Below are 13,769 nucleotides of genomic sequence, written 5' to 3' on the forward strand. Positions count from 1 at the left end.
AAAATGCCAATGCTGAAGAAAAACTTTCCTTCTGACTATTAATAATTTCAAAACACACATGCGACAGGGACTCCTGGATTTTTTTTTTCTTCATAGTCTTCAAATATCCCAATCTGAGCAATGCACCTCTCTGCCCCATCTCTGTGCTCCATGAACGTTTGGGGAAATGCCCCAGTCATGAAACTAATGGTAACATTGATGAGAAATGATGTGCCAGATGATAAATGCACCACCACTAAAAGCTAAAGTCTTTCCAAACTCAAATTGTTTGAAGTGGTTTGACCCTTACCAGGAAAACAGAAGGGAAAAAAGTTTTTAAATGATCATTTTTTTAAAGCAGAAAGCAAATAATATATCTCCAAAGAGTCCAGTGCCCTTATACAAAATTTTATGGAAAAGGATAGAATTAGAAGTAATCTATTTTGAGGTGATAGTGTTAAAGAAGGAATAGAAAGCCTTAAGAAAGTGGTGAATCCTACAATCATTTTGAGACTTTCTTAAAATGGGGAAAGAAGCTATCCTCCTGTGTGTCAGATCCATTCTGGATGCCTTACACACTCACACTTCATCCTCAAGACAGCCCCATGAGACAGGTGTTACTATTTCCCCTTTTACCGCGAACTGAGGTCCGAGAGCATCTACGTTTCACAAAATGGAGGAATTTTGCCCAACTCTGTCAGCTGCAAAAAACCTGGCATTATGAGCAGGCTTAAAAGAATAAGTGAAAGAAATACTGAAAAGCAGAGAGAATGGTAAATAGTGCACATCAAATGGACTGTGTGATTATTGTTCTCTTGCTTCATCTGGTCATGTAGACAGATGGAAGCCACATGATGTCATTGATCTTTTGTAAACCACTTCCATAGATGTTGGTAATGAGGTAAGAGATACAGGGGCCTCGGGTTAACTTGCTGCAGCCAGTTTCATGCTGACCCTTTGAGATAAACTATCAACAGGAACGACACGCCCTGATTGGGTGAAAGACAAAACAGCCCACCGCAGCCTCCTCATTCTTGTGGTTGAGAGGACTTCCCAGCCTGACACATGCGCAGAAGGGGTCCCAAGTCATCCTCTAGTAATCTGGGCTGCGTTGTAATATCATTATAATACCATTAGCATTGCGGTTTTGACCCCCTCCCCCCATAGGTTTCGCTTGGACGCTCACGGGAAAGATTCAAAACAGTGCCTAGTGGAAGCCCAAATAAGGAACTGCAGATGATGTGATCACAGGGGAAGGAAAGGGGAGTCACCCTCATCTAAACCCCATATTAACAACCTAAGCTGCCCCTATAAGGTGCACCTCACTCTGAAAGTTTGCCCCTGGGCTCTTCCACACGTACGGTGCTTCTAATAAATGCTGGGCCTGCTTTGCAGTCTTGGTGTCTTTGTTGAACTCTTTCTTCAGAGAAGACGAGGACCGAGTTTCACCAAAAACAGTAATATAAGCATGTTCGAAATGACCACGGTTGGGGCATGTTTATGGCTTTGAAAAATTGAATCTAAAATAGCGAAATAAAACATTCCAAACACCTGTAACACATCTTGTCCTTGTTTTTCTGCAGTCTTTTCAGCACATAAACTGTCTTTGCCTGGGCCTAACATCTGTATTGGATTGCAGGCTGTGCTTGAATTTCAAGACCATAACCTATTCCTTAAGGACCAGCAGCTGTTCTTTTGGAGACCCTGTCTCCTGAAACAGGCCCTAAAAGCTACTGTTCTGACATCTGAAATGCTGAGAAAGGGAAGATCATAGGCCAGTGAATTGTGAGTGCCTCTTTCTTACACACTTCAGGCTTCAGTAGTTTTCAGAAGTTCCACAGAGGGTACTTTGCCACGAAGGGCCCCGTTCTGACATGAACTGAATTTTCCCCACCTGGACATCAAGTGATCAACCAGGAAGTTTTCTTCTTAAGAATAACAGCACTGGGCCTCCCTGGTGGCGCAGTGGTTAAGAGTCCGCCTGCCGATGCAGGGGATACGGGTTCGTGCCCCGGTCTGGGAGGATCCCATATGCCGCGGAGCGGCTGGGCCCGTGAGCCATGGCCGCTGGGCCTGCGCATCCGGAGCCTGTGCTCCGCAACGGGAGAGGCCACAACAGTGAGAGGCCCGCATACCGCAAAAAGAAAAAAAAAAAAAAAAAAAGAATAACAGCACTGACTCTTCTTTCCCTGGCTTTCCTTTCAATAACAGCTGTATCGTATCCTTCTGCTATAAATGCTCCATCCTGGGATGAGGAATATCTACTCAATCAACAAGAAACATTTACGTGCAGCCTGTGTTTCTCCACATGGTACCTCCTACAGTGAAATGATCAGTCAGACATTAGGCTGTTTCTGTCCTGTCTCTCCTGATGGAATATGAGGAAGGCAGGAATTATCTGTCTTGTTCACTCCTGAATCCCTGGGCCTAGCACGGTGCCTGGCATGGAGTTGGCAGTTGGATATTTACTGAAAGAATAAATGGGCCTCCGCTATCTGTGTGGCACCACAACAGTGACCAGCATGGGAGCTCTGCGCTGACCCTACTGCACCTGAGCTTCCTGAGAGCCCTCCCCCGACACTACAATGATGGAGAGGCAGCTGGGGAAGGAGGCTGGGGGTGGGTGGGTCCAGGGGAGGAAGTACAAAGGCAGTTTTTAGGTAACTAGCCAAAAGGAGGAACAGGTGCTGATGATCTCAAAAAATACAATGGAATACTACTCAGCCATTAAAAAGTGATATAATGCCATTTGCAGCAATTATGCCAATTGCAGCAATTATTCCAATTGCAGAGATTATCATACTAAGTGAAGTAAGTCAGAGAAAGATAAATACCATATGATATCACTTATACGTGGAATCTAAAATATGACACAAACGAACTTACCTACGAAACAGAAACAGACTCACAGACATAGAGAATGGACTTCTGTTTGCCAAGAGAGAGGTAGGTAGGGGAGGCATGGCCTGGGAGTTTGGGGTTAGCAGTTGTAAACTATTGTATAGAGAATGGATAAACAACAAGGTCCTACTCTACAGCATTGGGAACTATATTCAATACCCTGTGATAAAACATAATAGAAAAGAATATGAAAAAGAATGTATATATGTGTATAACTGAATCACTTTGCTGTACAGCTGAAACTACCACAACATTCTAAATCAACTATACTTCAATAAAATAAATTTCTGAAAAAATTGTAACATTTTGCTCCTTAGGTTCACTGAAATTCCTCCAATGTGCCATTCACCGACAGCCTTAAAATAGAAAGTTGTCAAGATTTATGGACGTTTTGAGGAAAACAACTCCAAGAAAAAAGCAAGCATTTATGTACCAATATATATATATATATATATATATATATTTTTTTTTTTTTTGCGGTATGCGGGCCTCTCACTGTTGTGGCCTCCCCCGTTGCGGAGCACAGGCTCCGGACGCGCAGGCTCCGGACGCGCAGGCTCAGCGGCCATGGCTCACGGGCCCAGCCGCTCCGCGGCATATGGGATCCTCCCAGACCGGGGCACGAACCCGTATCCCCTGCATCGGCAGGCGGACTCTCAACCACTTGCGCCACCAGGGAGGCCCCCCAATATATTTTTAAATAGTGGTGTCATTAAGTCTGTGCTAGTTCAACAACTGGCTTTGGCAGTATTTCATTATGAAATAAAACAGGCAATTTTCTACACAACCCTTAACTAATGCCAAATACAGGCACACCTTCTACCTTTCTGAATAAACAGAAAGCCCGGTTTATTCATGTCAGTGCTTATTTCTTTAGTACTGAAAGTCCTAGTTTTAGAAATATTTTCAACTTAGGACCCTAACCACTAAAACTCTAGTTGACTGAGTTTCTATTTCTCCCACTTTATAATTAATTTTCAATTTTATCAAGATAAAATGTTTGTACATTGCACATAATGTAGTGCTAATTTTTTTCCATTTTAATGCAATCATTTAGGTACATGAACATAATACATATAAATAGTACTAAAGTGAATATTGTGAAGAGTACTCTATATAAGTACACCTGTAACTTATATAATATTGTACAGCAACTATACTTCAACAAAGTATATAAATAATAAATAAATAAATAGTACTAAAATGCTTATAATTAAAAATACTCCGTCTCTCCCTGCTCCCTGTCCCAACACTCTCTTCTCCAAAAGTACCCACTTTTAGCTCATTTGCTTCTTCTGGAACTTCACCCAATATCTGTACATAGTAAATGCCTCCTGGAGAGATACCACTTGCCCTGTTCTCCTCTGGGCCCCTGTACAGTCACATTCCTGGTTCTCTCCATTACCATTTTGGGAATCCCCTTTGCCTGTCACCTGTGTTAGGTCTCTTGCTTCTTGGATAATATTCCTCTCTCTTTCCTGGATTTCCCCCTATTGTCTTGCTAGATAATATTCTCCAGTTGCTTCTTAGGAAAAAATGCATTTTTTTGAGTACATACATACATAAAAATGTCTCTTTTCAACCTTCCCACTTGATAGTTGGGCTGGGTATAGATTTCCAGGTTGAAAGTCACTTTCTGGCAGACAGGGAGGTCATTGACAAGTGTCTTCCAGAGCCCAGTATTGCTGTCAAGAAGTGTGATGCCTTATTGATTCTGGATCCTTTATATATGTCCTAGTTTTCCTCTGGAGGGCTTAACAGTAGTCTTCATCCCAGCAGTGAAATTTCACAGTGACATGCCTTGACACAGTTGTTTTGTTGTTGTTGTCATTTTGCTTTGGTGGAGACTTCCAATCTCGAAATTCATGTTATTCCCTTCTGAGAAATTTTCTTACTGATTTTCTTTCTTCTGTTTTCTCTGATCTCTTTTGGGGTCTCTTATTAGTCAGATATTAAACTAATTTAATTTTAATTGATTTCTTACTTTACTATTTTTCACTTTCTTCTTTTCTGTCTCTTGGACTTTTTGTTCTACTTTTGTGAGATTAACTCAACTACATAGCATGAAATTTCTCTCCTATACTGAATCTCTATACTGATTTTTTTGCTAACAATATAATAGGAATTGTAATAGATGCACTTTGTTACATTATTTCAATGTACTTCATTTAACTAATTGATAATGTTTATTAACAGAGTGGCCTGATTTGCTCAAGATACCTTCAGGTTAGGCTCTTGTCCACGTGATCAGTTCCATTAGCTTCCTCTTTCACTCTCAGAAGTGTCCTATTTTGGGTGATAAAATATATGGTCACACTATTTACTGAGCACTTAGTTTGTACCAAGTGCTGTTCTAAGTGCTGTGTGTGTAACAACACATCTGTACAACAACCAGCGGAGTAGATTCTACTCATTTTACAGATTGGGAACCTGAGGCATAAATAGTTTAAGGAACTCATCCAAGGTGTCACAGCTACCAGGTGGTAAAGCAGGGACTTGAATGCAGGAAGTCTGCTTCAGAGCCTTGCACTTTTTTTTCTTTTCTTTATCAACTATATTTGTTTAATATTTGCATTTATTTATTTATTATTGAGGTATAGTTGATTTATAATATCATGTTAGTTTCAGGTGTACAGCACAGTTTTATACATATATGTATGTATACATATATATTTATATTCTTTTCCAGATTCTTTTCCCTTATAGGTTATTACAAAATATTGAGTATAGTTCCCTGTGCTGTAGAGTCCGTTCTTGCTGGTTTTCTATTTTATATATAGTAGTGTGTATCTGTTAATCCTAACCTACTAATATATCCCTCCCCCACTTCCCCCTTTGGTAACCATAAGTTTGTTTTTTATGTTTGTGAGTTTATTTCTGTTTTGTATATAAGTTCATTTGTATCATTTTTTTAATATTCCACATATAAGTGATATCATATAATATTTGTCTTTGTCTGGCTTATTTCACTTAGTATGATAATCTCTAGGTTCACCCATGTTGCTGCAAATGGCATTATTTCATTCTTTTTTTATGGCTGAGTTATATTCTACTGTATATATGTACCACATCTCTTAACCACTATAGATCCCACTTCATCACTGCTTACAATCCCTTATTTGGGGGATATTAGGTTATTTCTGAATTTGCATTACTGCAAACAGTGTTGGACTCCTTTCTAGCTAAACGTTTCTTTACCTCCTTCATTATTTTCCTGGAGGATAAATTCCTAGTGAAACCAGCTGTCTTGATTCTCAGTTCACACTCTTTAGAGTATGCCGTGCTGTGCACCTCCTGAGGATAGGAACTGGCTAACAAACCACTTGATTATGAAAAGGCAGAAAACAAGAAAGCAGACTAGGAGAGCCAACACTCTGAAAAGAGCTGTGAACCTCAAGTAAATGAAAAGTCAGGGGAGGTTGTAGTTCATTCTGATTTTTAAAACTCATAGTGCTCTTCTCTGCATGGCTGACACCTAGTCTGATCACTCTCACCTTAGAATCTGCAGCCTCCTTGACACCCACACCCTGACCCCCGCCGTCTACTGACAATGGCTGTCCATGGGAACCTGAACCAGTCCTTAAGACATTAGTCCTAAAACAAATCTATACATAGGCAAATGAGTGGCAAAGAGGCAACTTTGTAGTGACATTAGGGCAGAGTCATATCAGCAGCTCCTTTCTGGAAGGAGGTTTGCCTGTGAATATGATTGTTGATCTTATAATCTCAGCAAGACTTTCATTTGCATGGATAACAAGTTTACCCAGGTAGGCAGCCATAGATTTTCCTAAAATGCTCCTTCTAAATCCAGCTTAAATTTCATCTCTCTCAGTAAGTCCTAACGACTTGAAGTTCTCCAGCTTTTCTGGCCTGAGCTATAACAATTTGTGCCATTCGGAGTACAAGAAGAACTGGGATTTGTCTTTTACACCGATTCAGCAAATATGTATTGAGTACCCATGTATGCCAAGCTCTGTGTTAAACGTAAGGGAGAAAAAGAAAGCAAGATATTTCCATGACCCACAATTTTCAATAATGTGTAGCTTCTACAGATTTCACTTACTCCTTAAACAAAACAAAAAGTCCTGCCCATTCACTATTTGCAGTGCGTTCACTTATAATCTGACTCTTTTAATTTGACTGTAAACTGTTCTCCCATTTCCTATCTGTGCTTTTTATTCTTCTTATTGAAATTAAACATACTGTTTGTATATATTGGAAAACACCCAACTGCAAACAGAAGAGACCACATAAAAATGAGTTAATCATCAGGTCACATGTCTAGAGAAACTTCTGTATTTAAAGCAAGAGAATGTTTCCTTTAATTCAGAAGAAAAAAAAATAGAGTCAACCCACACCCAGTTACTGCAATCATTCTCCATCAATGGATATTGTATTGAAATCTGTTTACATCTATCTGTCTTGATAGTCTGTCAGCTACTTGAGAGCAAGGACCCTGTTTATTAATTAAGGTCTTCATCTCAAGTCTGTTGAAGTATATCTTTACTGGTCTTTAAGATGCAATAAACAGGATAACACACCACTGATTTAATAACAGCTTTACATGGGAAGAGAAAAAGAGGCCCTACGTCTATAAACAATCATTATAAAACACATCCTGATTTCAAGAAAGTTAAATTTTAAAAGTATGCCCCAGAATGGAGGAAATCCTGTCATTGTCCTCGACTGGACTTCTGGTCTTGAAAACAAGGTGGACTCTTGCCTCTATTAAGTCAGTGGACAAAAATTCTTTAGTGTTGGTTGTATTGACTCAACTCATCCTCCTCTTCCTCCAGTGCTTTTTCTGAGACCGCTGATAACTTCCAAATATGTGTCTGTTATTGTTTTCTGGGATTTCCATTTCCTCGTATGGAACTCTCCTCTTTGAATTCTTCGCTTGCTTTTACAGCCTCCTACTGTCCTCAGGGTCCTGCCTCTGAGGCTCTGTGGTCCTTCACTCACCTTGTCCTCTGTGTGGGCGCCCCGGCCCCCCAGGCTCTTCCCCTTCCTCTCTCAGTCCTCATGAGTGGTGCGCTCAGCCCTGGCTGATCATCAGAATCACTTGGAGAGCCCTTGGAAAAGGTCCAAGCCCAGATCCCAACCCAGATCCACAGCATCAGTCAACTTGGACTGATATATCAGCTCTGTGCCCTTGTTCATGTACCTTAGCCTCCGAAGCTCAATTCCTTCACCTGTAAAATTAGGATAATGCTGAAATCTGCTGCACCCCATTGCTGAGTACAGTCTTGCTCCCCATCGTCACAGCAAACATCATCTCCTCTTCTCTTTATTTAAAGCCCGCATGTCTTTGAAAGCTCAGCTCAAATCCTTCCCTTCTCACAGACTCCACCATCACAATTTATTTTGGATTGTTTACAAAGCACACTGAAAACTCAAGAGGGACCTGTTGAAAATGAGACTGTCTCCTGGCTGAGCTTCCTACAACTGTCTTGTCAATTCTCAATTTTTTTCTCCACACAGCACTCCAACATTCCAGAGGGATCTTTTAAAAAAATTGGATTACGTTGCTTTCTGTTTTAAACCTTCCAATGAATTCTCTTTGTTCTTAGGTTAAAATTCAAACCTTCTAACCTGGCCACAAGGTTCTACAAAATCTGACCTTCATCTTGCTCCCCTCCCATTGCCACCCTGGTCCTAACTAGATACATTCTTTCCATCCTCTGAACCCTGTTCAGGCCGTTCCCTGGGCCAGGAATGATCTTACACTCACCTTTCCAAGCCAACTTAATAATTACTTCTTGGGTGAACACGTCTCTGACCTTCAGTCCAGGTCGATGTCCCTGGTAAAACGTTCTCTTTCCATCCCATAAACACCCTTTGTAATGAAATGTTTTATCATGAACTGGACGGAATAGGGCAGGATATTAACTTTTCTTTAATATACCACTATATCGCTTTATTTGTTGCCATAAGCATGCATTATATTTGTCATTAAAAAAATTATTTAAAAGCATGAAAGACAGTATGACATAGTTGTTCAATGTCTCTCCCCTTCCCTAGAATACAAATTCCAAGAAGGGCATATACCGGGCTTGTCTTGTTCAGCACTGTGGGTGCAGGATCTAGCAGTGCTTTGAATACAGGAGGTGCTAGATTTATAGAGTGAATGCAGTTGACTGAGAGGACAGAACATGAAAACGGTCGGGGAGGCTAAGCACGAAACTTGCCCAGGATGGAGATGGCCCTCGGTCCAGCTTGAGAGAACGCAAGCAGGTGGGCACACCTGGGCCTGTCAGAGTCAGCATTCTCTTCAAGAGCCTCTCCCCAGCCTGAAGGTGGGGCCTGGAAGGCTTTTTAGCAGCAGTTGTGCTTAGTCTAGAGAGGGCAGCATTCAGGTTACTGACACCTGACTAGTTAGAAACAGGACCCAAGCCAGAGGCTGCGGGCAAATCTAATTTTTAACTTTATATTTAAATTTTTTTTTTTTTTTTTTTTTTGCGGTACGAGGGTCTCTCACTGTTGTGGCCTCTCCCATTGCGGAGCACAGGCTCCGGACCCTCAGGCTCAGTGGCCATGGCTCACGGGCCCAGCCGCTCCACGGCATGTGGGATCCTCCCGGACCGGGGCACGAACCCATGTCCCCTGCATCAGCAGGCGGACTCTCAACCACTGCGCCACCAGGGAAGCCCTTGATATATATATTTATCTACAATTTCCCAACTGAATCCACAATTCCCTAGGTACAAGGTCTTTCTCATAAACATCTTGCATCCTCATGGCTTGGTACAATCCATGTCATATTCCTTACAAGTGCATGTAGCCAACATTCTTTCATCTAAGGAAAATGCTCAAAGTGTCAATATTTCTCAGATTCTTTCCAACAAGTTTTTTATGTTTAAATAAGTTGAGCAGATGTTCACACTTGTATCACCAATGCTTGTTGAAGTAACTGTGATTTTCAATGGCCTTTCATTATTTTTTTGTTTTTGCTTAGAAATATTTGATAGGGTATTTGTAAATAGGTGCTTGCAATGTTATTTGAACAAATGAAGTGGAATATTTAAATGAGAACATGTGCTTTGCATGCAATAATTGTAACTATTTCTCCATGGCTTTAAACATAGGATATGCTTTGTAAGTTGTAGGAATTGTGCAATGATATCTTTTGTTGTCCTGGATCGTATTGTAGTAACTAATAGACATTTGACATGGGGTTTATGGTCTTGTCTCTTTTTGGTGCAGCTTATGTTGTGGTGATATAGCAGAAACAGACTAAAATCCACTAATTTTGTACATGCTAATAACGGGAATCTTCAATGATTAAAAAGGAGGTGAAGTCAGCTCCAGAAACCCTGACCTGCAAAAGTCTAAGGAGAACAAAGACATTACTGAATCTGCAGTTTTTAAGAGCAATGCTGATTGATCCCTTTCCCTCTTAGAAATCTGAATTACATGTTCCATCTGGATGACACGCCTAGGTTTTGCTTTTCCCGTAATTGAACATACCTTGCACTAGGCATGTTTAATTTAGGTTACCAGCTGCCTTAAGAGAGTGTCAATTCAAGCCATGGTGTGACTTCAGTAGGAATACGTTTATTAACCAGCATGACCTGTTATGATGGTTTCTAGGCCAACAGCATGAAATGAGGGTTTTAAAATTTTTACTTTAATTTTTTTATTTACTTTTTAAATTATTTTATTTATTTTTGGCTGCGTTGGGTCTTCGTTGCTGCACGTGGGCTTTCTTTAGTTGTGGCGAGTGGGGGCTACTCTTCATTGCAGTGCATGGGCTTCTCATTGCGGTGGCCTCTCCTGTTGCAGAGCATGGGCTCTAGGTGCTCAGGTTTCAGTAGTTGTGGTGCGTGGGCTCAGTAGTTATGGTACACGGGCTTAGTTGCTCCATGGCGTGTGGGATCTTCCCAGACCAGGGCTCGAACCCATGTCCCCTGCATTGGCAGGTGGATTCTTTTTTTTTTTTTTTTTTTTTTTTTTTTTTTGCGGTATGCGGGCCTCTCACTGTTGTGGCCTCCCCCGTTGCGGAGCACAGGCTCCGGACGCGCAGGCTCCGGACGCGCAGGCTCAGCGGCCATGGCTCACGGGCCCAGCCGCTCCGCGGCATATGGGATCCTCCCAGACCGGGGCACGAACCCGTATCCCCTGCATCGGCAGGCGGACTCTCAACCACTTGCGCCACCAGGGAGGCCCCGGCAGGTGGATTCTTAACCACTGTGCCACCAGGGAAGTCCCATAAGGGTTTTTTTTAACCAAAAAACTTATATTCTTGTTCTTCCACAAAAAGAATTATTTATGTAGCTAAAGCTACCAGACCTGTCCAGTGGCTGTCCTTAACAGGCTGGTTCCTTTTTCTCCACTGTGCCCTCACCATGCTTGCCCCACCTCTTTCCTCCCCTTAATGAAAACCTAGTAGATAGTGAACATTTTGTTTATGAGGAATAAAAATTCATAATTATACAAAGAAACCTATAGGACATAAAAAGTTTTAAAATATTAACCCTGTTCCTAATTTAGGAAGGAAACACATTAATTAATTGATGTAAAATGTATTAGTATGTGCTTACCATGGGTTCTGGTATCTGTGGCTTAGTTTCTCAACAGCAGCTTGACTGAACTCTTCATACTGTAAAAGGAAAAACATGAATCAAGTCCCCTGATTCCAATGTCACTGGGCACAAACATGTCTGAGAGTCTGGGTTCCTGGTCAGAAAGGAGGTCAGGTTGAGCAATTAAACAGGAAATGCTAAATTCAGTTGAAAGAAGATGGTCTTTTGATTTTTGAACTGAGAGGAAAAGGCATAAGAGGTAAAATAACTCTGAGCCTCTGTGCTTCCCCTTCCCTCTCTGTCAAAGGACAGGTGCTGGGTCCCAAGAAGAGTGTCATCCACAATCTCTAAGCTCCTAATGATTCTGTGTCTACACCAGCAGGCATGCAAAACCACAATTTATCATTTAGATTCAAACAGCTCAGCTCTTTTCACTTCACCTTGCCCTCACAGAATTAGGAAATGTGGTGGCTATAGCACAGGAAAGAGCTGGGCGATAGACAGCCTGTGGTGCAGTCTAGCTCTGAATGTTCCTTTCAGAAAGCATCACAGAATATCGATAAAATATTTGGCTGCTTAGAACTAGTTCTCACATGAAAACATAATCCCCGTGCCCTTTCATGTGCATAGAAATTATCTCTCATAACTGAATAGATGACTATAGACTGGCCTCTTTTCCCCAGGAACTGTCAATGGAGGACACATTTTATGCATAAACATGGGAAATGGGGGTGTCAGACTTATACTGAAAAGGGTTTGGGGCCTTAATCATTTCTCGATTTTCCATACTAGGGTTGGGAAACAGTGATAGGGATTATCAAAAGTACTTCACTTCAGTTTTGTCTATTTATTTTTAATTAATTAATTTATTTATTTTTGGCTGTGTTGGGTTTTCATTTCTGTGCGAGGGCTTCTCTAGTTGCGGCAAGCGGGGGCCACTCTTCATTGTGGTGCACGGGCCACTCACTATCGTGGCCTCTCTTGTTGTGGAGCACAGGCTCCAGATGTGCAGGCTCAGTAGTTGTGGCTCACGGGCCTAGTCGCTCCGTGGCATGTGGGATCCTCCCAGACCACGGCTCAAACCCACGTCCCCTGCATTGGCAGGCAGATTCTCAACCACTGCGCCACCAGGGAAGCCCTTCACTTCAGTTTTGGAATGCATTTTTACATTGATGCAGGATGCTATATTCGTAACATATCAAAAAGTAGCAAAATCAAATGAGGCAACTGACAAGGGATACATTTCCAAAATATACAAATAGCTCATATGGCTCAATATCAAAAAAACAAACAACCCAATAGAAAAATGGGCAGAAGACCTAAATAAACATTTATCCAAAGAAGACATACAGATGGCCAACAGGCACATGAAAAGATGCTCAAAATCACGAATTATTAGAGAAATACAAATCAAAACTACAATGAGGTATCACCTCACACCAGTCAGAATGGCCATCACTAAAAAGTCTACAAATAACGAATGCTGGAGAGGGTGTGGAGAAAAGGGAACCCTCCTGCACTGTTGGTGGGAATGTAAATTGATACAGCCACTGTGGAGAACAGTATGGAGGTTCCTTAAAAAACTGAAAATAGAGTTAGCATATGACCCAGCAATCCCACTCCTGGGCATGTATCTGGAGAAAAACATAATTCGAAAAGATAAATGCACCCCAGTGTCCATAGCAGCACTATTCACAATAGCCAAGACATGGAAACCCCCTAAGTGACCACTGACAGATGATAAAGAAGATGTGGTGTATATATACAAAGGAATAGTACTCAACCATAATGAAATAATGCCATTTGCAGCAACAAGGATGGACCTAGAGATTATCATACTAAGTGAAGTAAGCCAGATAGAGAAAGACAAATATATGATATCACTTACATGTGGAATCTGAAAAAAAAGATATAAATGAACTTATATACAAAACAGAAATAGACTCACAGACATAGATAACAATTTTACAGTTACCAAAGGGGAAAGGGCGGGGAAGGATAAATTAGGAGCTTGGGATTAACAAATAAATAGTAGTTCATATAAGTAACAAGGATTTACTGCATAGCACAGGGAACTATATTCAATATCTTGAAATAAGCTATAATGGAAAAGAATCTGAAAAAGAATATCTATCTATCTACCTATCTTCTATCTGTCTAACTGTATCACTTTGCTGTACACCAGAAAATAAGACAACATTGTAAATCAACTATACTTCAAAAAGAAAAAAGAAAAAAAAGTAGCAAATTCATATCCTACTGTTAATATCAGAGGAATCATCTTGTACTCTTTTTTATCTTCCCTGTTTTCTTCCTTTCTTCTCAAACTTTGGTTTAGAATGACTTTCCTGATCAAGTGCTTCAGAG

The 13,769-nt window shown here is 41.0% G+C and overlaps 1 protein-coding gene across 1 annotated transcript in view; it reads right to left on the minus strand.

Annotated features, from left to right (window-relative positions):
* Positions 1-13,769, minus strand: part of SPMIP2 (sperm microtubule inner protein 2) — a 102,372-nt gene that overhangs the window by 24,517 nt on the left and 64,086 nt on the right. The window contains exon 3 of the mRNA XM_060097845.1: positions 11,421-11,479. Coding sequence (XP_059953828.1) covers positions 11,421-11,479 — 59 coding nt within the window. The remainder of the gene's footprint in view (positions 1-11,420; positions 11,480-13,769) is intronic.

This window comes from Mesoplodon densirostris, chromosome 1, assembly GCF_025265405.1.
Source record: "Mesoplodon densirostris isolate mMesDen1 chromosome 1, mMesDen1 primary haplotype, whole genome shotgun sequence".
In the NCBI taxonomy this organism is placed as follows: domain Eukaryota; kingdom Metazoa; phylum Chordata; class Mammalia; order Artiodactyla; family Ziphiidae; genus Mesoplodon; species Mesoplodon densirostris.